The sequence below is a fragment of the Caloenas nicobarica genome, chromosome 4 (genome assembly GCF_036013445.1).
Source record: "Caloenas nicobarica isolate bCalNic1 chromosome 4, bCalNic1.hap1, whole genome shotgun sequence".
NCBI classification, from domain to species: Eukaryota; Metazoa; Chordata; class Aves; order Columbiformes; family Columbidae; genus Caloenas; species Caloenas nicobarica.
In genome coordinates this window covers 78,754,314-78,778,105 of record NC_088248.1, presented here as the reverse complement: position 1 = coordinate 78,778,105, position 23,792 = coordinate 78,754,314, and the positions used below count along the sequence as shown (strand labels likewise).

At 50.7% G+C, this 23,792-nt stretch overlaps 1 protein-coding gene across 5 annotated transcripts in view; it reads left to right on the top strand.

Moving 5' to 3' along the window:
• Positions 1 to 23,792, top strand: part of DYSF (dysferlin) — a 103,091-nt gene that overhangs the window by 55,892 nt on the left and 23,407 nt on the right. For 4 of the 5 annotated variants that reach the window (XM_065633497.1, XM_065633495.1, XM_065633496.1 and 1 more), the window contains 9 exons: positions 5,572 to 5,670; positions 6,389 to 6,517; positions 7,898 to 8,053; positions 9,715 to 9,806; positions 12,557 to 12,727; positions 13,485 to 13,627; positions 17,326 to 17,465; positions 20,276 to 20,364; positions 20,633 to 20,728. In XM_065633497.1, coding sequence (XP_065489569.1) covers positions 5,572 to 5,670; positions 6,389 to 6,517; positions 7,898 to 8,053; positions 9,715 to 9,806; positions 12,557 to 12,727; positions 13,485 to 13,627; positions 17,326 to 17,465; positions 20,276 to 20,364; positions 20,633 to 20,728 — 1,115 coding nt within the window. Of the gene's footprint in view, positions 1 to 2,212; positions 2,276 to 4,211; positions 4,224 to 5,571; positions 5,671 to 6,388; positions 6,518 to 7,897; positions 8,054 to 9,714; positions 9,807 to 12,556; positions 12,728 to 13,484; positions 13,628 to 17,325; positions 17,466 to 20,275; positions 20,365 to 20,632; positions 20,729 to 23,792 lie in introns of all 5 variants that reach the window. The other variant, XM_065633498.1, reaches the window with a different exon arrangement.

Below are 23,792 nucleotides of genomic sequence, written 5' to 3'. Positions count from 1 at the left end.
TGCCCAGCAAAGGTCAGAAAAAATATTTCGCTAGCCATGTCCGCAGACCTGAAGGCAGGGCCTTCTTCCCTAAAAATAGATCATCCCCCTGGGAAAACACGGATGCCGAAGGGGCTCTGTAGGGCTGCAACTCTCTCAGACCTTGCAGGAACCTCATCATGCTATGTGGAAACCTCACATCAGCTTTTTGGGGACAAAAAGCTGCGGTTGGGGGCACAGACTCTTTTATACAGGTGTACACAGCACCTGCTGCTCCCCAGCTGTGGGGGCTCCAGGGCCAGGAGCGGGACAGGGGTTGGCAGCTGGAGGGGCCCCAGTAAATGCTTTGGTCCCTGGGGTGGTGTGAAGCCTATTGAGGCACCTGCAAACTTGGGGAACAATTTAAACAGGAGGTGAAGGGATGAGAGGGACGTGGTGAAGCCAAAACACTTTGCTGCAGCGGTTTCAAAGTGGAAGGACTTGCCATTTCTTTACTGAAACAAACATTTACAAACGAAACACCCTGCGATGAATTGAATTATTCACTTTTACCTCAGATTAATTCTTGGCTGTTTGTTTGTATTTCATTTTTGTCCTTCTGTTTGGGGAGCAAAGGAGGGAGCTTGTTCCTGGAAAGCCAGCTCAGAATTCCCATCATCTCCCTCCCGAACCTCTACATTTTGGCCCTGGATGCTGTTCCTCCCATGCCCAAACCTCCCCTGGTGTCGGACATGGTTTGGAGTGACCTTTCCTCGGGTGGTCTGAGCCCCCCACAGCCATGGGGGTCCCTCCGCCCCGCTCTGCTCCCTCCAGGGCTGGGTATGTGAGGTCAAGGGGGGTCCCCGTCTACAGGGACCGTCCTACCCCTTCTCCCCAGGAAAGGGGATGGATCCCGGGCCAGGAGCCCATGCCCAGGACCATGGTCTCTGCACTTCTTGCTCTTCCAGCGCTGACCTTGGACGCAGGAGCCGGGATTGTCCCTGCCTGTCCACGGGTGTGTTTCAGAGTGTGCCTCCAAAGTCCTTCTCCTTGCCAAGCCTGGCTTTGGTCCCTGCTCTGACGGATGGCTGGAACAAAGGATCGCTTTGTTGTCCTCATCTGAAACAGAGAAAACAAACAGATGCAAGACCCCCCTATGCTCGGAGGTTGCTCTGTTGTCCATCTCATCCAAGCGGGGTGAGAAATTCAGCCCAAAGTCTGTTTAACACCAGCCTGTGTGCAGATGAACTGCAAACATCATGGTTACCAAATGTGAAGAAAAGAAGCTCCTAAATGCTGAGGACTGGGGGTTCAGCTGGAGAACAGGAGCGGAGGGGAGACCTTCTGATCTCTGACCTGCCTGAAAGGAGCTTGGAGCTGGGGGGGTCGGGCTCTGCTCCCCAGGAACAAGCGCCAGGACCAGAGGAAACGGCCTCAAGTTGCGCCAGGGGAGGTTGGGGTTGGATCTGGGGAACAATTTCTTCCCCAAAGGGCTGTGGGGCATTGGAACAGGCTGCCCAGGGCAGTGCTGGAGTCACCGTCCCTGGAGGGGTTGGACAGACGGACATGAGGTTCTCAGGACATGGGGCAGCGCCAGGGCTGGGTTATGGTTGGACTCCATGATCTTGAGGGGCTTTTCCAACCAGAATTTTTCTATGATTCCATAAAACTCCCAGCAGATCAGTGTTTCTGTAGCAAGTTCTCTTGGGCTAAGCCTTTCCAGTTTCGTTCTCTGGGAGCTGCACACAGCGGAGGGCTGTGCAAGGGCTGCAGGATTTCTGGGTCACTCCAGTTGTGGATCTGCCCCTATTCTTGCCTGCTCCACATCTGCAGCACCCCCTTGTTGTCCAGGCTCTTCCTTGGGTCCCCATCCCCATGGGAAGCAGAACAGTGGGGACAACCACGAGGTCCCTCTGCATCCCAAGGGATGAGCAGATATTTGTTCATTCCAATGTGATGGTCAGGGAGGAGCTGTGTCCCACCAGCCTCAGGATGTTCCATGGGTGTCAGGTGGGAACTGAGCCTATGGGGGGATCTTTCCCCCATGACGCAGCTGTAAATTCAGGGAACTTGAACCCAAGAACCACTCTCATGCCAAGCATGTCCATGGAGACCTCAACCTCATACCCCAGGGGAGGGGGAAGTGTCACTGTTTGGGTTAATTCATGTTATTTCTGCTAAATTGTGCTTTTGCTGATGTGTGTTGAACATTGTTTCTCTAACCTCATTGATAACCCATCATTTTAATTTGTAGCTTGCAGAGGGTATGACCAGCTCAGCACTAATTAACATACCAGCTGCTTGGGCCCAGCCTCATGTATGTATTGCTTAATTTCTAACGTACTTGCTTGATTCATGTGTTTTGTGAATATTATATGTGCATATATGTATATATTTAAAGATCTGCAAAAACGGAGGCATTTCTTTGTGTGAAAGATCCCCTTGCTGCCCTAGAAAAATGGAAATTCAGTCTTGCGACAGGTGCGTGGACATTTCAGCACATTTTTCCTTGATGCCAAGGAAAATTAGGTCATTTTTTGGGAGGTAGGATGAGGAAGATTCCTCCCTCTTGTCCTTGTGGAGCTGGCAGAATTACATACATGTTTGGGGTCAAATGTCTTCCCAACGGCCTCTGGCTTTTCTGTGCTATCAAACCTGGTAGCTCAGTGGAGATGGGGTGTTGCGGGTGGTACATGGTTGAGGACTGGACGGGACTTCTGTGCTCCTCCACGACCTGGCTTAGGGACCGTGACACGTCTTAGGCATCATGTTCGGATAAGCTGAACGAAGAACTTGGTGATCCGAAAGGTTTCATCCAACCAAAATGATGCTATGATTCTAAGAAGGCGCTGGCCTTCTGACGAGGAAGGTTTCACCCCAAGAAAGGTGTCACCTCATCAGCAGGACTTTGCACAGTCCGGGTTCTTGCAGGTCCACAGCCTGGTGCCCTCCAAGCGTGGGGACGGGGGAGATGCCAAGCGGTGCCTGACCAGTGACGGATCCCTCATTGCAAATTGTCTCCTGCGCTTTACACGCATTTTTCATTAAAAAATCAGATGTTTGAGGTGTTCCTGGGTTTTGTAAGACGGGCAGTGAAGCTGCTTTGCTTTCTCAGGGCTGACACTCCAGAGGAACAATTCTTCTCCATGCCCCAAATTCATCCCTAGCAGGGTCGCGACCCTGGAGCTCTTCACCCCTCTTAGATCCCTCTTGATACCAACCCGTGAGCTGCAGAACATAGGCTGGTCCTGCCCAGAGCTGTGCACGTTCCTCCCACATGTTTCAGCCCAGAATTAGTTGCTTTTACCTTTTTCACCACAATAAACGGTGATTCCTTCCTCCGATCCCGGAGCGGTGCCCACGTGCTTCATCCCCGGGGTGTAAAACACCGGTGAGTCAGCCCAGACCTTTGGAAGAAGGTCAGCTTGGAGGTGTTATTTATACTGTATCTTTGGGAAGAATAGTCTCCCTTTGAGGTCTGACCACGTGGGATGGAAGGAAGGACAAAATGGGCTTTTACTTGCTGAAAATAGAGCAAAAATGGAGCAAGCGGGTTGCAGCTTCTCATGGCCGTTGTAGCTTTTGCAAAGAGAAACCTCCAAGGAGCATCTCTGTAGGTTTGGCGCAGGGTTGGAGGTATGTTTATTGTCCAACCTGTCTCTCCATGATATCTAGATATCTGTTTCGTTGGCCCTATGTGTATCTCTCCAGTACCTGTTAATTCTCTGTCCCCACATAATATTGTTCACCGATGCGGCCCCTTTGTCGCACAGAGGACAGATGGGTGGCCGTGCTGGGGTGCAGAGCATGGGAAAAAAAAAATCTCCATCTTTGCAATCCCGACTCCATCCTCGGGGCGTTTGGGATGCAGGTGGCAGCCCGGCAGACGCTGGAGCGGGGATGCAGGATGCTCGAGGTCCCTCAGACATCGGCACCGGGTCCCACCAAGGCTCAGGGCACAGACCCTGACTCTGAGGACCATCCCCTGCCACGTCCAAGACAAAACACGGGAGGAGAATTTTGGCTTTCGCCTGGTTGCTAAATCAGATCCCTGAATTCCGCCGCTTGCGTGGCGGAGCCGCTGCATTCCCTGGCTTTCCCATTTGCAGGCAAATGGATTAATGTCCTTCGCTATTAACATTCCAGCAGCTCCCCTTGCCTCTTTTTTTTTTTCCTTCTTTTTTTTTTTTTTTTTTTGTAACAGTAGAAATCAGCAAAATTATCTAACCAAATTCTTTGTCTTGGGGCTGCAGAAGATACCATGGGTAAGTCATCAGATTATTTTAAGTGCTTTCTTTGTAACTCAGTACCTGTGGAATGTCGTAATAAAGCCATGATGGTCAGTGTGTAGCTTTTTAAACAATAAAACAGGGGAAGTGATGAAAGGCAATTTTTTTTTTTTTCAAAAAGAGGAAGGCAGCAGAGGCCTCAGAGTTAATTTATGTAATATTTCTATTAAAAACAATGTCTATTCAAGACAGCAATTTAAAGCCTGCACTGTTGGCTTAAAATATAAATCAAATAAACCTCTATTAAGATTCCTCCATTAGGTCAGTGTGATGGAATTTTGTGGACTTCTAAAATAAGACATCATTATTTCTCAGGAATGTTTCATGAATCTCAGTCAAAGCCCCTTCATCTTGGCTTGTACAAATCTCAAAAATGGTGCTCTTAGAAAATACCAAATTTGCTGGAGCCGGCGACCGCCTTTCTACTTGGAACAGCATCCTTGGAGCTGAACTGCAGTTTGCGTGGCAGATGAGGAAAATGCTCCTTGGGCTGCAATGTTGTGAGCATGAGATTTGCCCATTTCTTTGAGAAAATAGTTATGTTCTTCCAGAGAGAGGTCCAGCACCTGAGCACCATATGTTTTTAAGTAACATCTGTGCATTTGTTTGTTTGGATGGGGAGGTTGGATGGTGCCAGGGCACAAACCAGAGGGACAATCCCCATCTCGGAAACCCCCAAACCTTCCAGGCAAAGCCTAAAGCAGGGGATGAGTTTAAGATCAGCCTTCATGAATTTCAGGTTGTCAGGACCACGTTAGCATGAGAATTAATTTTTCTTATCCCCTGTGTGGTCCTACACTGCGGTCCTGGGAAGACCAGCACCCAAACTGGCCAAAATCTGCCCCCCAAAATGCTGCAAATTTCTTCTTGTGAGCTCTATCTCATCCTGTGGTGGAGTCACCATCCCTGGAGGGGTTGAACAGATGGACATGAGGTTCTCAGGGACATGGGACAGTGCCAGGAGTGGGTTATGGTTGGACTCGATGACCTTGAGGGTCTCTACCAACGAAAATAATTCTATGATTCTAGGTCCATGGTGTTGCTGTGGCTGCAACACCTGGATTTGGGGTGGAAACATCCCCGAAACACCTTGAAACCAGGGAGTGAGGAGCTGCAGGTTGGGTTCACAAGAGCTTCATCACATCTGCAGGTCAGAGCCCCAGCAAGGCCAGGCTGTGCCATGGGGATGGTCACCTCTGGCAGAACGTCACCTCTGGCAGAACGTCACCTCTAGCAGTTATGGGAGATGCTGGTGTCATTGATTGCTGGGGTTTGCTCATGGATGTAACTGCTCATGGGTGTAACTGGTATCCCTTGCTGCCAGGAGGAAGAATTCATCGACTGGTGGAGCAAATTCTATGCTTCCATGGGAGAGAGAGAAAAATGTGGCTGCTATTTAGAGAAGGGCTTCGACACCCTGAAGGTAAGTGGCCTTGGCTGGTTCTGACTCATTGGACTTTCATGTTCCATTATGTTTTTCCATGCATTTTGATTTTTTTTTAGCGTTTAGGCTTTGGTTTCCTACAGGGGGGATGGGGATTGTAGATAATTTTCCCTAGAGAGCAGGTACTTTAAAAAAAAATAACTATTTTTAAAACTCAATTTTCTTTGCAAAGTACTTTCTGGTAACGTCCCACTTTGCAGCCTTCAAGGAATTGTCACTTTTTGAAGTGGCAGAGGAGCCGGGGAACCGCCACCCTGAGAAGTATTCGGGAACAAGAAGGAAAGCCAGAGATCGCTCAGGGAAAGGGAGGTTTAGATGCCCTGTTATGAGAAGGGCTAAAATTAACACAGAAGCCCAAATAGGACTAAAATGGAGAAGACTGGGCTTAAGACTGGTTGTAAGGAAAACGCTCCCAGCAAGAAGGTCTCTGGCTGATGAAAAACCCTCTGCAAGACCTTGGCTTAGTCTGGGTCTTCCATGATGTGCTGTTATTTATTGTAGGGTTGCCAAAGGTCCGATCTTCATCTCTGTCCTGGGTTGGGGGGCAACAAGAGGGACAGAACTCTGTCCCTGTGGGTGGTATTTCCTCCAGACCGAGGAGCGTGGGTCAAGTCTTGTCCCAGATTGATGGGGACACTGCTGATCCCTCTGCTCTGGTGCAGTCCCTGCCCTTGTCCCCCCATTTCTCCATCCCCAGGTCTATGAGACGGAGCTGGAGAACGTGGAGGACTTTGAGCATCTCTCCGACTTCTGCCACACCTTCAAGCTGTACCGCGGCCGGTCGCAGGACCTGAACGATGACCCCTCGGTGGTGGGGGAGTTCAAGGTGTGATGGTCTCTCTTCCCACCTCTCCCCATACCCGGGAACACATGCTCTGGGTGGAAGGTCTTGCTGTAGGGTGGGATGATGCTGATGAACTGTTTTTGGGTAGGAATTCAGCGAGAAATGGGCCGTAAAAGTAGAGCACTGGGCCCAGTCTGAACCACCTGCCTGTATTCCCAGCAGCGAGTGCTGTGCATGCTTTAAACCCAGCCTAGGCTGTGCCGTGATTCTGTTCTATGATTCTATCATCATCCTCCAGCAAAAACCCATCTGGAGCCAATGCTGGATGTAAGCGATGCATCTTTTGGTCTTTTTAACCTTTAGCATGTTTGTAAGAGAAGAGGGATTCAATTTTTCTATTTTTTTTGTGGTTGTTTTTTTTTTTTTAAATAATTCCTACTCATTTGCAGCAATCTCCTTCCCCAAATGATACCCAGAGACTGATTCCTGCCACTTCCCTGGGAGGAAATCAGCTCTGGTGAATAAAACCCTTGTGAATTTTTGCATTTTCTCTCTTTTCCTTCTGTCCCTCTGTCAGGAACCAGCTGCCTCATTCAGGAGCCCTAAAAACTGACCCTACGGAGAAAGTCTCAGCCTAAACCTTTTGGGGGGGCTGGTTCATAGCAAGGATCCTTCACACCTCTAACAATGTGAAGGCTCAGAGGATGGTGGAGTAGAAGGGCAAACAGGCTGGGGTGGCTCTGTGCAGATTTAGAGTTTGCATTGATGTTCAGGCAAGGGACGAGTGATACAGACAGCTCATCACCTTGGTCCTGGTCTCTTGGCCATGAAGGGTCTGACAGGACCAGAGGAAACGGCCTCAAGTTGCACCAGGGGAGGTTGAGGTTGGATCTGGGGAACAGTTTCTTCCCCAAAGGGCTGTGGGGCATTGGAACAGGCTGCCCAGGGCAGTGCTGGAGTCACCATCCCTGGAGGGGTTGGACAGACGGACATGAGGTTCTCAGGACATGGGGCAGTGCTGGGGGTGGGGGAGCAGTTGGACTCGGTGATCTTGAGGGGCTTTTCCAACCGAAATGATTCTGTGGTTCTATGATTCTATGACAGGACATGGTCTGGTCTAGTAGACAGAAGAGGGTCAGGATCTGGGCTCTCTGCCCAGTGTTGTAGCAGTTGTAGATGCCCGATCCCTGGAGACATCCCAGGCCAGGCTGGACGGGGCTCTGAGCAACCGGAGCTGGTGCAGATGTCCCTGCTCATGGCAGGGGGGGCACTGGGGGAGCTGGGAAGGTCCCTCCAACCCAAACCCTTCTGTGATTCTATGATTCAATAATTCTATGCAGCCAGCGAGGCGGTTGTTGCAAGCCCGCTCACGCGAGATGCGTCTGCGTCACCCAAGATGCTGAACGTGTTTGTCCTTCCCAGGGTTCGTTCAAAATTTACCCTCTCCCAGATGACCCGCGAGTCCCGGTGCCACCTCGGCAGTTCCACCAGCTGCCGGCCAGAGGACCCCAGGACTGTCTCGTCAGAGTCTACATCATCCGGGCCTTCGGCCTCCAGCCCAAGGACGCCAATGGGAAGGTATGGCGCTGGGGAAAGCTCTGGTGGACCTCAGCCTTGGCTCATGGGCTGGGCTCGACCAATAGATCAGCCCTAATTGATCAAAGTCGGGGTCTATGCCTTGAAATTTAAGATCGGTGACAGCAAAAATTAGAAAATCTATCCCTTCTTTCTGCCTCCATTGCAACATCTGGGAATCCCAGGAGCCAACTCTTCCTCCATCCGGAGGGGTTTGTCAGTTGGGCTCGTTAAAATAGCTAAATGAGTTGTTGGGGTTTTTTGCACCTTGGTGCCAAAGGAAACAAAATTATGTCTTTCGCATGACTGCTTTTTGCAAAGCTTTGCCAGTCTGGAAGAAAAATTCAGTGCAAAAAAGAAAATTGCATTGGTTCAACAAGAAAGTGTTCATTTTGTTTCACTTTGCAAAAAAAAGAAAACCAGGGAAAAATCCTTCTTAACTGTCTTTGTTCCTCTGGAAATAGGGTAAAAGTTAAAAAAGTGTATGGGAAATATTTTGACATGAACAAAACAAAACTGCTTTTTAAACTTCCCAGTGTTTGAAAATGGACTTGGAATGAAGGTTTGCAATTCCTTAGAAATCTCTTATAAGAGACTCCCGTACAAAAAAAAGATGGAGAAGAAAAAATGGTATTTTTTTTAACACTGAAACCCAAAACCAAACCAAGTTTGACCACAGTCTTTCCTTCTATGCCGTGATGTCTCCTGAAGCTCATCCCGGTCAAGGGGAGACAAACAGAGCCCTGGGTGCCCATCCCTGCGTGATGAGGGACTTGGCCTGTATCTTTCCCAGGTTTTAACTTTTTGTTTTAATGTGAAGCTAAAATGATGAGATCTCTGGTATTGGACTCAAACTGGGTGAAATCTTTTAGGTGAAGTTTTTTTGTTTGTTTATTTGTTGTATTTTTTGTTTGGTTGTTTTGTTTTGTTTTGTTTTGTTTTTTCTTGTTTTCTTCTTCCCATGGCAAAAATGCTGACTTGAGTCAATTTAATCACTTCTCAAATTTATGCTGGTTTCCCAGAATAGTTTTAGTTGTGAGAGAGAAGCTTAAAAACTTGTAAAAATATAAAACTATCTGATATAATTTTTAGATGCACAATATGGCTTGATTTTAAAATATGTTTCCATTTTTTTTAAAAGTTGTTGCAGCATCTTGGCAATAAAAGTTTTTGAGCCACGGATTTTGAAACAAAATCATTTTCCTTTGACAGTTTAGTCCTGTGCAGTTGTCGTTCTATTTTTGACTAGTCCCCAGACTTAAGAAATGATGACCTTGATGGAACCCCAAAATAGGTGGCTCAGATGAGGACAGGAACATCCTGAGGACTTCAGAGCAAGGCAGTTCATGGAAGAAGCCATAAGTAGTTTTCTTCATGCTCTTTTATTGCTTTTCCATCCCATCACCTCCGAAGGGTTTGGACTCTGTCCCACAACTGACTGGTCCCTTGGTCACCCTCAGAAAGGAACAGCAACGCAGGGAGCTCTTGCCGATGGTCACGGATTTGTAGTAAGGAGTAAATGGTCAGACTGTCCTACCCTTGAAAAGAGGATTTGCCAAGGGTGGTGGAAGGTCCTGGGACAAGGGCAGGTAGAGTTACTCCTTCACCGTCAATATTGCTGCGCAATGACTCTGTCTTGCATTTCTTTTTCTGCTCATCTTTAGTGCGATCCTTATGTGAAGATTTCAGTGGGAAAGAAATCCATAAATGACCAAGAAAATTACATCCCCTGTACGCTGGAGCCTGTCTTTGGAAAGTAAGTTGGGATTCCGTTTGGAGTCCACACGATTTTTTATGTGGTATTGAGGGAACAGGGCTGGGCCAGCCAGACCTTCCCATTCCAACCTACATCCCAGGCCAGGCTGGACGGGGCTCTGAGCAACCTGAGCTGGTGCAGATGTCCCTGCTCATGGCAGGGGGCACTGGGGAGCTGGGGAGGTCCTTCAGCCCAAGCCATGCTGTGACTCCCATGACGTGTTCGTCCCTCGTGTCCAACCTTGCTGAAGTGAGTCTGGCCTTGGCTCGACCATCATCCTACCCACCGTGGCTCATGTTCATCCTCTCCCTGAGGCTTTTGAGCTGTGGAGCATGGACTGGGTCTGCTCTGTCATCAACGGAGACGTCAGGAGGGTTGGTTAGACCTGAGATTCCCATGTGGAGGCATCTGTCTCATCCCAATGATGGCAGACAGGGTCTGGGGAAACTCTGCTCCTCATTCAGGCACTTCAGTTAAAAGTCTGAAGAAAAGACATGATGAGTTGAGGCTTGTTTGATTAGGCTGTGGCATGGGACACCTCAAAATCAGGTGCCCTGAAAATTATCTATAAATGCAATATATGCTGGTTGAGTTATTTGCCTTGCAGTAGGGCCACAAGCTTCCAATAAAAGGCAAAAGATAATGTTGTTTTCAGAGAAAAAGTATTTGTCAGAGCCAGAAAGCACCAGGAAAAGTGGAGGGAGATGGAGGAAAACCTGGCGCTCAGCATCCATGTGCTGATAAGACTTTGGTATGCTAGAAAAGCTGGGATTAAATGTAGGGTTTGTGCTTCAGCACAGAGGGCTCAAGCCCTGCTCCACGTGACGTCCAGCTGGTTTTCTTAGGTGGCTCTTGCCAGCTCAGGATGTCGATGCTGTGACACCTTCCCAGCAAATCAGGATGGAGAGGGAGATACAGGGTCTGCAAGGATGGAGAAAAAGGGACAGGGATGGTGAGGGTGACACTGGTGAGACCGCGGAGAACAGTGTGTGTTAGACAAACCGTTCCCTTCTGCCAAATGGAGACGGCAGTTCTGCCTGTCCTGTGGTGAACACAAAGAGGTGGCTCCCCATCTAGCATGTTCTGTTCAGCTGGAGAAGAGAAGCTCCGGGGACACCTTGTTGTGGCCTTTCCGTACTTAGAAGTGGCCAATAAGAAAGATGGGGACAGACTTTTGAGCAGGGCCTGTTGTGATAGGACAAGGGGTGATGGTTTGAAACTAAAGGAGGGAGATTCAGGCTGGACATGAGGAAGGAATTGTTGTCCCTGAGGGTGGTGAGAGCCTGGCCCAGGTTGGCCAGAGAGGTGGTGGCTGAACCATCCCTGGAGACATCCCAGGCCAGGCTGGACGGGGCTCTGAGCAACCTGAGCTGGTGCAGATGTCCCTGCTCATGGCAGGGGGGGCACTGGATGAGATCTTAAGGTCCCTTCAACCCAAACCATTCTGTGATTCTACGAGGCAGCCCTGGTCTCCGGTGGGCCAGGACCTCCTGCCCTGCCAGAGCCCACAGCCAGGCCCTGGTGAGCTCCGCCTGGCTGAGCCAGGCCTCCACGGCCAAGCTTGGCTCCCAGCCACAGCCTGTCTAGACGGCGCTGCCCCTCCCACCCCGTCTTTAAAGCAAGATGTAAAACCGAGGTCCTGGCTGCTGGCGGCTGTTAAACCTCCCGTTTCACGAGCTTTTCCCTGGGTGGCTGGCTGCCAGCCAGCTCCAGCTAATTACTTTCTGCTGACCCCAGTTCCTCCTGCACTCTTAATTGGTGGCATAATTACTCACTTCCCCTCTTTAAAAGCTGCTGCGGGGTGGGTGCTGGTGGTGGGAATGAGCATCTTGTTTCTCCCCAGCATCCCCTGCCTTTCAGCAGCAGGTGGAGGGGCTCCTGGTAGTGCCGGCTCAGATCCCGGCTGTTCTGCTCACCCAACGGTTCCACATCAACATCCCTGAGCACCCCTTCAGTCTGGACCAGGGTGTTGTATTTTGGCGGGGTGGGGGGGTCTTGGTGCTTTGTCTCTTGCCATCCTTTATTTGAAGAAGGACAGGAAGGTTTGCTCTTGCTTTGTGTTACTAGGTTGGATCTGGGGACCAATTTCTTCCCCAAAGGGCTGTGGGGCATTGGAACAGGCTGCCCAGGGCAGTGCTGGAGTCACCATCCCTGGAGGGGTTGGACAGACGGACATGAGGTTCTCAGGACATGGGGCAGTGCCAGGAGTGGGGGAACGGTTGGACTAAATGATCTTGAGGGGCTTTTCCAAACAAAACAATGCCGTGATTCTATGTCAGTGTGTGGACTGTAGTGTAATGATGGCAGAAGAAACAACAGACAACAACTGGTGCTTAGAACCAGGAGGAGAGGCCAAGGAGGCTTTGAGGGGTCAGTCTCAAGCTTGGCCCAGGCAGGCTTGACTCCTGCTCTGGACATTTGGTCTTTGGGCTCAAAGAGCAGATGTTTTTTCAAAGCTGTCATTTCTCCCCCTTTCAAATTCCATGGCAATCGTGATTCCTGACTTTCCCCTGCTGCTCTTTTTCCCTGGATATTGCCGTGACCAATGTCATGTGCAATTAGCAGATGGTGAAACTAAGCAGAAGCAAAGTTTACTGGAGGATAAGTTAACCAGGCAAAAATAAACCCAAGGCATGTTTGCTTGTCCTTCCCAGCTCTGGTGGGTTGGGAGCGTGTGGGTCCGTGTTCCATGGGTCACTCAGCAGTATCAACCTCCATCTCACGGGTGTTTCTCATCTCCCTTTACGCAGGATGTTTGAGCTGAGCTGCACCCTGCCCCTGGAGAAGGACCTGAAGATCACGCTCTACGACTACGACCTCCTCTCGAAGGATGAGAAGATTGGGGAGACCATCATAGACCTGGAGAACCGGTTCCTGTCTAAATATGGGGCGCGCTGTGGCCTCCCCCAAACCTACTGCATGTAGGTACCTCTGTGGGCTCAGGCCGTGGGTCATTGTAGCTGCTGGGGCTGTGGGGAGCTGGTCGTGGGGACCAGGGTGATGACCCAGGGGTCTGCTGGCCCAGAGGACCTGACCGGTGCTGTGCTTCACCAGAGATCTGTCTGGAGAGACAGGTTCACACCAGAGAAGCCCCACATTTGAGGAACTTCCCCGAGCCCTGGCTCTCCTCCAGAAGCATGAAATGCTTCAAATAACGAAAACCTCCTTGGGGAGATCCCGTGAGATCCATGGTGCCTGTTGGGCACACCATGGTGAGGACACCCCCCATGCACAGGGCCAGCTGAGGGGTGACATGGTGGGTCTGGGGGTATCAGGGGACCCCAGCCCTTCAAGCTGGGGCTGAGTGGGCTGTGGGACACGCAGCCCCGTTCAGCACTGACCACAGACTTAGAGTGAGCTGCACCTTCCTCAGACCAGCCCTCTCTGTGGTAACGCTGCTGTGGCCCCTTCTTGAGGCTAGAGGATGAAGGAACATGAGGAAGAAAGTGTTGTCCCTGAGGGTGGTGAGAGCCTGGCCCAGGTTGCCCAGAGAGGTGGTGGCTGAACCATCCCTGGAGACATCCCAGGCCAGGCTGGACGGGGCTCTGAGCAACCTGAGCTGGTGCAGATGTCCCTGCTCATGGCAGGGGGGCACTGGGGGAGCTGGGAAGGGCCCTTGACCCAAACGCTTCTGTGATCATGTCTCGAGCTGCTGTTTTCCCTCCTGTTTGGTTTTAGCTCTGGACCCAACCAGTGGCGAGACCAACTCCGTCCTTCCCAGCTGCTTCACCTCTTCTCCCTGCAGCACAACTACAAGGCTCCTGTCTACAAGTCCGACCGGCTCATCTTCAGGGATCAAGAGTACATCCTTTCTGAGCTGGGTAAGGTACCGCAGCTGCTTTGGGGTTGCAAATAGCTTTCCTTTGTCCGGAGTGAGGGATGGAGTTGGAGGTCATGAATGTTCTGCTCTGCGCTGGGGCGGCCTCATCTGGAGCATCCACTGTGTGCAGGGCTGGCGACACAGGAGAAAAGGAGATAAAGCTACTGGAGAGTGTCCAGAGGAGGCTGCGAAGTCGGTGAAGGGTTTGGAGGGGAAGCCGTGTGAGGAGCGGCTGAAGTCCCTGGGTTTGTTCAGCCTGGAGGAGACTGAGGGCAGAGCTCATGGGGCTGCAGCTCCAGCAGGGGAGCAGGAGGGGCCGGGCTGAGCTCTTCTCTCTGTGACAGGGACAGAACCCAGGGAACGGCAGGAACATGTGCCGGGGAGGGTCAGTTGGACATGAGGAAAAGGTTCTTCACCCAGAGGTGCTGGACACTGGAACACCCAGGGAGGTGTCACGGCCCCAACCTGACAGTGTTCAAGAAGAGACTGGACAACGTCCTCAGACACACGGTGTGAGCTGTGGGGTGTCCTGTGCAGGGACAGGAGTTGGACTCCATGATCCATGTGGGTCCTTCCAGCTCAGGACATTCTGTGATTCTATGGTTCTGTGATGGTGGATTATTGTGGAGGCCAGGACTGGGTGATGACACCTCCCCGTGCTCCTCACCTTGCTGCCCATGTCGGCTCTGCCTCTTTCCCAAGCTTGGCTCTGTCCCAAAGTCTGCAGGTTGGATCTGCACCAAACCCCAGGGATGAACCCGGACCTGCAGTCCAGCCACATTAACCTTGGACTTGAGCGACTGCCCTTTGCTGCTTGCAGCAAACCAAACACGCTCAGGCTGGGAGCAGCAACGTCCATCACAGCCACAGAAGCTCCAGCCTGATTTTCCGGCTGCTGCTCGGGCTGGAGGTGCAGTTGTGCTGTCTGTGGCTCTGCGTTTTGGGGCTGGAGTCACTAGAGGGAGACAATATCATACAATCAGTGCCCCAGTATTGCACTACGGCCCATGCCGGGAGGTGTGTGCTCTACCTGGGAGTGCAAAATCAGCCTGTGCCGGCACGGAGCAAATATCAGCGACTGTCGGGGAGGTAGTTTCTTGTTTGCACAAAACCCCACCAACACTGACATCTGCTTTATCCTGGTGATAGTCTAATGGCTATTCTTGGGGGAAGAAGTTTGCCTTTATAGAAAACTCCGCTTCAAGGCATGGAAGGGGTATTTTGGCCCAGGGAGGGGGTGAAACCCCACTGTACGGCCCAGGGGCTGCAGTTTGACTGTGTTAAGGCCACTGCAGTATTGCAGAGCCACCAAGGAGGAGATGGCCTGCAGAGGCACAAGGTCATAGAACCATAGAATTGCAGAATTATTTAAGTAAGTTGGAAAAGACCTTTGAGATCAAGTCCCACCATTCCCCCAGCCCTGGCACTGTCCCCTGTCCTGAGAACCTCATGTCTGTCTGTCCAACCCCTCCAGGGATGGTGACTCCAGCACTGCCCTGGGCAGCCTGTTCCAACGCCCCACAGCCCTTTGGGGAAGAAATTGGTCCCCAGATCCAACCTCAACCTCCCCCGGCGCAACTCGAAGCCGTTTCCTCTGGTCCAGGTGCTTGTTCCTGGGGAGCAGAGCCTGATCCCCAGCCCAGGGCTGATCCTGTCCCTGTTTTGGGAATGAAGGCACAAAATCATGGTTCTCCCCTTAGGAGGAGGAGTGTGGAAGCAGCGGCTCCTTTGCAGCCTCTCATTATATGAAACGTTTTCAGCAAAGGGCTGGAAAGGTGTTAGACCGAGCGGGGTCTTCCCCCCTCTCCCAGCCCCTGCCTTTCACCTTCCTCTGCTTTAATGGCAAGCAGTTCAAAAAACCAGAACAAAGTCTGATGCTTGACCTCAAGGAGATCTGGAAACCAGCTGTGTTCGCGGAGCAATGTCAGATCTGAACCTGGCGGTATAAAGTGAAGCTATTAAACACGAGAGCATGGGTTTTACAAGCGCTGCACCCGGACCATTATTCCATAACCCCCACATTTGTTGTTTTCTGAGAGGGGCTTTTTCTTTTTCCTGTTCATACACACACACAGGCACGCACACGCCAGGTTTCCACTGCTTGGGTAATAGCCCATATGTCTGAAGTTAACCACTTCAAGATCTTGCCAAGAAAGGAGCTGGGATATATCACCTGAAAGTTGCAGAGCTGTAATAATATTTATGGAGCGCATTTCATTTCAAAGGTCCTCGAAGGTGCGTGGCCTTGAAAAGCTGGAAGGCGGCGTCTCGGGGGTGATGTCCTGCACCAGCCCCAGCTCGGCATGTGGGATGGGGAGGCAGGAGAAGGCTTAGCCGAGACCAAGCTGGCCGTCCTGGATGTATCGAGGGATCCCGAGTGCTGGAGAAGTCAAAAAATGTCCATTATTAATAGGTCTTGTTGGACCTGTTTGCAGAGGGATTAGGATCTGGTGTGGAGCAGGTTCACAGAAGCATAGAATCAGAGAATCATAGAATCATTTTGGTTTGAAGAGACCCTGAAGCTCATGGAGTCCAACCATAACCTAAATCTAGCACTAACCCATGACCCTGAGAACCTCATCTCCACGTCTTTTAAACCCCTCCAGGGATGGTGACTCCACCGCTGCCCTGGGCAGCCTGTTCCTTTGTTTCACAACCCTTTCCATTTATAAATTTTTCCTAAGATCAAATCTGAACCTTCATTGCAGTAGCTTGAGGCCATTTCTTCTCATCCTATCACTTGCTACTTGGGAGAAGAGACCAACACCCTCCATGTGCTTCAGCTTGGTCCTTGCAATGTTTCACTGGCTGTGATTTGGAAGGGGACTTGCACAAGAGTCCCCGCAGGTCCCTGCCCCATTGCGTGATGGTTTGCTCATGTGTCCCACTGGAAACAGGTTTCCCCAGGCCCAGGAGGATTTGTGATGTTGATGGATTTGCAAATCATAGAATCACAGATGGTTTGGGTTGAAGGGCCCTTCCCAGCTCCCCCAGTGCCCCCCTGCCATGAGCAGGGACATCTGCACCAGCTCAGGTTGCTCAGAGCCCCGTCCAGCCTGGCCTGGGATGTCTCCAGGGATGGTTCAGCCACCACCTCTCTGGCCAACCTGGGCCAGGCTCTCACCACCCTCGGGGGCAACAATTTCTTCCTCATGTCCAGCCTGAATCTCCCTCCTTTAGTTTAAAACCATCGCCCCTTGTCCTATCACAACAGGCCCTGCTCAAAAGTCTGTCCCCATCTTTCTTCTTGGCCCCTTTTAAGTCTGGAAAAGCCACAATAAGGTCTCCCCGGAGACCCCAACTCTGTCAGCCTGTCCTCCCAGCAGAGCTGTTCCAGCCTCGGATCATTCTGATCTTCTGATCTCTGCCCACACCCCTCGAGTAGATGAAGTACGAGATGGGAACTGGAACGACAAGATGGGAACTGGGGAAGCAAAGTTGCTCCCACTGTAAGAGACGATCAGGCTCGTGAGCGCTTGAGGAACCTGAACGTACATGAATCTATGGGACCTGACGAGATCACAGAATCATTTTGGTTGGAAGAGACCCTCAAGATCACAGAGTGCAACCATAACCTGCCTCTTGCACTAACCCATGTCTCTGAGAACCTCATCTGCAATGGGGCTGGTGCTTGCTCCTGTGGGTGGTCGGACTGGGTGGCCACGTCATGGTGTAACGCTGCTCTTTGCTCTCTGGCAGAGGACGGCAAGCCCCTCAACCCTCACCTGGGGCCGGCGGAGGAGCGGCTCGCCCTGTCCGCCCTGCGCAAGCAAGGGCTGGTGCCGGAGCACGTGGAGACCAGACCCCTGTACAGCCCTCTGCAGCCAGAGATCGAGCAGGTGGGTGGTGGGACATGGCCAGGACAAGGGCAACAGCAGCAGCTCCTTTCCATGGGTGGCTGGTTCACTGCGGAGCCGTGCTGGGGACACCTGGCCCGGGAGACGGGCTGTTCCGGGCAGGGGACACGGCTTATGGGGCACGGCCGAGCCCAGGCTGGAGCTCAGCGGGGGGGCTGGCTCAGCGTGCTTGGGGAGATCAGCTCCATCCTCCTGTGTTCATTTGCATCAGCATTTGCTCACAATTTATTTTATTTTATTTTATTTTATTTTATTTTATTTTATTTTATTTTATTTTATTTTATTTTATTTTATTTTTTATTCATTATTTTATTCTATGTTATTTTTTATATTTTCTTTTCTATTTTCTTTTCCCTTTTCTTCTCTTCCTTTCCTTCCCTTTCCCTTTCCCTTTCCCTTTCCTTTCCCCTTTCCCTTTCCCTTTCCCTTTCCTTTCCCCTTTCCCTTTCCTTTCCCCTTTCCCTTTCCTTTCCCCTTTCCCTTTCCTTTCCCCTTTCCCTTTCCCCTTTCCCTTTCCCTTTCCTTTCCCCTTTCCCTTTCGTTTCCCCTTTCCCTTTCCCTTTCCCCTTTCCCTTTCCCTTTCCCCTTTCCCTTTCCCTTTCCCCTTTCCCTTTCCCTTTCCCCTTTCCCTTTCCCTTTCCCCTTTCCCTTTCCTTTCCCCTTTCCCTTTCCCTTTCCCCTTTCCCTTTCCCCTTTCCCTTTCCCTTTCCCCTTTCCCTTTCCCCTTTCCCTTTCCCCTTTCCCTTTCCCCTTTCCCTTTCCCCTTTCCCTTTCCCTTCCCTTCCCTTCCCTTCCCTTCCCTTCCCTTCCCTTCCCTTCCCTTCCCTTCCCTTCCCTTCCCTTCCCTTCCCTTCCCTTTCCCCCTTCCCCTTCTCTTCCTCTCCCCCCATCTCTTCCCTTTTAAAAAAAAAAAATTGTGGGAAAGGCATTCCTGACCCGAAAACCCTAACGCAGGATTCTTCTGCACTGGTAAGGACACCACAGGCTCCCCGGGCAGCAGGATTGCCGCAGCACGCACCCCCCAGAGGGGCACACTGCCAGTGCTGCTGCACACTGGGGGTTTGTTTAAGCCAAACAAAAACTGAATGGGCTTCTGTCCAAAACCAGTCGAAATCTGGGTATCTGGATTTAGCCTAAGTCCTTTTCTCTGATTAACATACATGTGTAGTTTATGCATTTGGATCAAAAAAATGCTACTTCCCGGAGAACCAAATGATTAATTATCGTCTGTCATACATGTTGCGGTTGCTTTGCAAAGGTGGTTTGAATAGAGCTGGTGTGAACGTGCACAGACACCGAGCAGCACCGTTTCCCTTCCGCGCTTCATTTTTAACCAGCCCAGCTCTCTGGCGCTGTTGGCAGAATATTCATCAATTCACTGACAACCACTTGAACACCTTTTCCTGTTAATTCACCTGATGAAAATGATGATTAGAGGCAGGACGTGGCTGCTGTCAGTTGACAAGTGGGTCTGGAGGCCATGGAGGCCAGCAAGGGTACTTCCTTCAGAGAATCAGAGAATCACAGAAGGGTTTTGGTTGCAGGGACCTCCCCAGCTCCCCCAGTGCCCCCCTGCCATGGGCAGGGACATCTGCACCAGCTCAGGTTGCTCAGAGCCCCGTCCAGCCTGGTCTGGGGTGTCTCCAGGGATCGGGCATCTACAACTGCTACAACACTGGGCAGAGAGCCCAGATCCTGACCCTCTTCTGTCTACTAGACCAGACCATGTCCTGTCATAGAATCATAGAACCACAGAATCATTTTGGTTGGAAAAGCCCCTCAAGATCACCGAGTCCAACTGCTCCCCCACCCTGGCACTGCCCCATGTCCCTGAGAACCTCATGTCCGTCTGTCCAACCCTCCAGGGATGGTGACTCCAGCACTGCCCTGGGCAGCCTGTTCCAATGCCCCACAGCCCTTGGGGGAAGAAATTGTTCCCCAGATCCAACCTCAACCTCCCCTGCACCGGTACTTCTGACCCAGAGCATCCATGGGGTGATGCTGCGTGACTCAGTACTTGTTGCAGTTCCCAAAATCCTGGTGCTGACCTGCTGCGAAGTCACAGAGCAGGCTGGCTCAACAGGGCTGTTCATAGTGAGCTAAAAGTCAGGTTGGGCTTTTAAATTTTTCTACTGAAATGTAGGATTTTTTTTTTGCCAAAAAGCAAGAAACCACAAAGCCCTCCGTGATGGGCTGATTGTCAAAGGGTGGCTTTTTTTTTCCTTTCAACCCTTGAGGCTGCACAATAAAATATTTTATTGGCACCTATTGGTGTTTTACAGTAAAAGAGACCACCTAAAAAACACCCCCTTGAGATTTCAGCTGCATTTCTGCTGCTCTTTACCTGGAAGGATTTTGTCAAAGTGGGATTAGATTCCCCTCTCCTCATCCCATCCTCCACTCCCATGGTCAGAAACCCACAAACCAGCTGTCCAGCTGGTGACAACTGGTGACAGCGTGGAAAAGAGGTGAGCAGCTCGCTTCTCCAACACCTCCTATAGACCTCGTCTTTAGTCTGTCCCTATGGAGGGTAAAGCCAGGGTGCACCTTCAGCTTATCCAGACCAACCTCTTATACGTCACAGGCTATTAACATATACCCAACTATCACTAAAATAATTTTAATGTAATACTTAGTGACACTTTTCCATTAAGGAAACCTTTGTTTTCAACTGAAGAACTCAGGAGCACTTCATATTTTCTCTCTCCACTGCTAGGTCTTACTGAGGAGGTGAAGATAACCCAGTTAGGAGGCTCACTAGGCTTCACGTGTCTTTTTTTTTTTCCATACAGGGAAAGCTACAGATGTGGGTGGACCTGTTTCCGAAATCTCTGGGTCACCCTGGCCCCCCTTTCAACATCACGCCACGCAGAGCCAAGAGGTGACTTGTTTTTTCGTTTCTTACTTGGCGTGGTGCTGGTTCCAGCACCTTCTGTTTGTGAGGGGAGAGGAGAGGGTTGGAGATGTCAGATGGGGAGGAATTCACCTGCCTGGCTGAGAAATATCTATTTGGGCTCATGGTCTGGAAAGATGACTCAGGTCTTAGCTCCTTCAGCTGAACACCTGAGTAGCACGACCAGGCTGTCTAGGTGGGCTCTGGACCAAGATTTCCACCCTCTCATGTTGCTTTTGTTCCTGGTGTCATCCAGGTTCTTCTTGCGCTGCATCATCTGGAACACCAAGGATGTCATCCTCGATGACCTCAGCATCACCGGGGAGAAGATGAGCGACATCTACGTCAAAGGGTAAGCCACCCTGCCTCTCTGTACCATAGCCCGAAGGCACAAGAGCAGCAGTGAAGGAGTTAACACGGCCCTTGCGTCAGCATCCCAAGTAGCAACGGATAGGACCAGAGGAATTGGCCTCAAGTTGTGCCAGGGGAGCTTCGGATTGGATATTAGGAAAAAATTCTTCATGGAGAGGGTTGTGAAGGAGGGGGACAGGCTGCCCAGGGCGGTGGTGGAGTCACCATCCCTGGAGGGGTTTAAAAGGCACACAGACAAGGTTCTCAGGGACATGGGTTGGTGCTAGAGTTAGGTTATGGTTGGACTCGATCCTGAGGGTCTCTTCCAACTGAAATGATTCTATGATTCTATGGTTCTACGGTTCTATGGTTCTATGAACATTGCTGTGGTAGACCCAAACCCCCTTGGGATGAAGGGGCCATTCACATCTCTCCAGCTATGGATCCACCTTCTTGGCAGACACATCTCTGCTGGGCTCATAACCACTCATGATGTCAAGTTCTTTGCATCTCTCAGATGCTTTCATGACAATATTTACGTTTAGAGAGATAAGACATGGGGAAGCAGCCCAGCCATTGGGGAGAGGGGCACGTTGTCTGCATTGGAGATGTCCCTGCTCATCGCGGGGGTTGGACTAGATGACCTTTGGAGGTCCCTCTCAACCCAAACTGTTCTGTGATTTCCACTGCCAGCTCCTTCCCAGCTCCTCTCCTGGGACAGCCATGGGCTTGTTCCATAGACATGGGTTGGCTTGTTTGCATAGCTGCTTTTTTTGGAATTCCCTTTTTTCCTTGGAACACACAAAAATGTGGCAACCAGCAGTAACTCCTCTGGCACATTCCCTTCTCTGCCTGACTCCATTTATGTTTTATCTTGTGTATAATGGTGCAATCCCAGCCAAGGGACTTACTTATTTCGTGCGTTCTTTGGATTTATGGACAGGAAGAGGTAGGATTTTGAAACAGACTGTAAATCCCTTTTTTACAATCCCAATTTTCCTCCTGTAAATCCAGAATGCGCGCTGCTTACCTGGTATTCACATCAAGTGCGTTGTTATCGGCTCCAGCTAAGGGGCTCTGAAATTATGGTGCTTGTGGGGTGTCACCAGGAGAGCGAGAGCATCCAGCGCTTGTTGACATCGCTCTCCTGGCTTTTAGCATCCCCAATGACCAAGTAAATCTCACAGTGCTGTAAATGAGTTAAAAATCTTGCTCAACTTCCTCATCTTCGCCCTCAATGGCTGCATTGTGAGCATCATAGAATCATAAAATCGTTTGGTTGCCCCACAGCCCTTTGGGGAAGAAATTGTTCCTAACATCAGGATGTGTTTGCTCCAATCCCATGCTCCTCCCTGGAGATCTGCTGATGGACCCGCTCAGGGGCAGGATATGGGGAAGAGGAGCCTTTGCTTGCTCACCATGCCTTTCCTACATTATATTTTTAATTCTAGGGCTCTGTGACTTGAATGCTTTGGATTTCTGGCATCTTATCCCTGCAGTGGAGAGGGTTCAGCAAATCCACAAGAAAAAAAAACCAAACCAAAACAAAAAAACAAAGAAACCACCAAAGAGGCATCCAAATCAAACCATTTATTTGTCCATCTGTTTGCCTGCAAAGAGAGGGCGCTCACAGGGCGTCCTCCCGGGGGCCCCGCTAAGCTTGGGAAGATGTGGATAAACACACAGGCTTTGCCATTTGCATCCCATCAGCTCAAACCGAATAATCCAGCCACAATTTAAGCATTAGCGTAACCTCAGCACACAATTCCCGCTGCCACCAAGCGCTCGCTGTCCGGGGAGCACATGTGCATGTGGTGTGTACCGGAGGATGAACTCGAGTAGACCTCCCTTGTGTCCCACAACACGTTTGGCGTGGGTCATGTGCTGCGCTCAGCACTGGAGAAGAGGGAATCATTTGTATAGATGGGAAAAAAAAAAAATCAATTTAAGTGGAAAACAATCAAACGAGATAATTGTTTTCGTTAGAGATTCTCTCTGAATCTTCTGGTTTTCCTCCAGAAGGGCTCTAAATACACAAATAGATGTGTTTTATTGTTTTGTTTGGTTTCGTCGATTGCTGAAGACTGAAAAATCTTGGACAGGGAAACAGGGCAGAATGAAAACCCGAGCGTTGCAAAACTCACATCTGGAAAAAAATAGTTGTTATGGAAAGTTTTCAGTTTGCCCCTGGACTGCTTGTGGAGTGACCACAGCAAAGCCTTTCAGACCAGGAGGGGAACTGTGATGTGGGGGAGCAGCTGGGACCACCCCGGCCACCGCAGGGTCTGGCCATCAGCGGTTCTCCTGGGGAAGAACTTCTTGGCTGGTTAGGGCTTTCAAATAATTTGGGGACAAGTAATGGCATCTTATGACAGGACAAGGGGTGGTGGTGTTAAACTAAAGGAGGGAGATTCAGGCCGGACACAAGGAAGAAATTGTTGTCCCTGAGGGTGGTGAGAGCCTGGGCCAGGTTGGCCAGAGAGGTGGTGGCTGAACCATCCCTGGAGACATCCCAGGCCAGGCTGGACGGGGCTCTGAGCAACCTGAGCTGGTGCAGATGTCCCTGCCCATGGCAGGGGGGGCACTGGGGGAGCTGGGGAGGTCCCTCCAACCCAAACTATTCTATTATTCTATGATTCTAAGAAATAATAATCTTTGAGAAATCATCAGAGAATAGAGGGGAAAAAATAGCCCTTTTTGGTCCTTTAGCATGGTTGCCCAACCAGCAGGACTGGCTTTAGGGGCTGCCTGCATGGCCAGGTTGTTGGGGTGGCTGCGAAGAGAAGGAGCTCCCACCAGGGCAGGTTAGAAGCTGATGTGTGCTTGTGGATGGGTGAGAGCTTAGAGCCAGAACTTGAGGCTTTGCTGAGTCTTTAACACATCCATAAAACTCAGAAGTGGGAGAATCATAGAATAGTTTAGGTTGGAAGGGACCTTCAGAGCTCTTCTAGTCCAACCCCTACCATAAACAGGGACATCTTCTTCAGAAGATATTGCTGAACTTCTCAGGCTGCTGCCACCAGCTTTGGTTCACTTCCCAGCACCGCAGGGACCATCGCATTCCC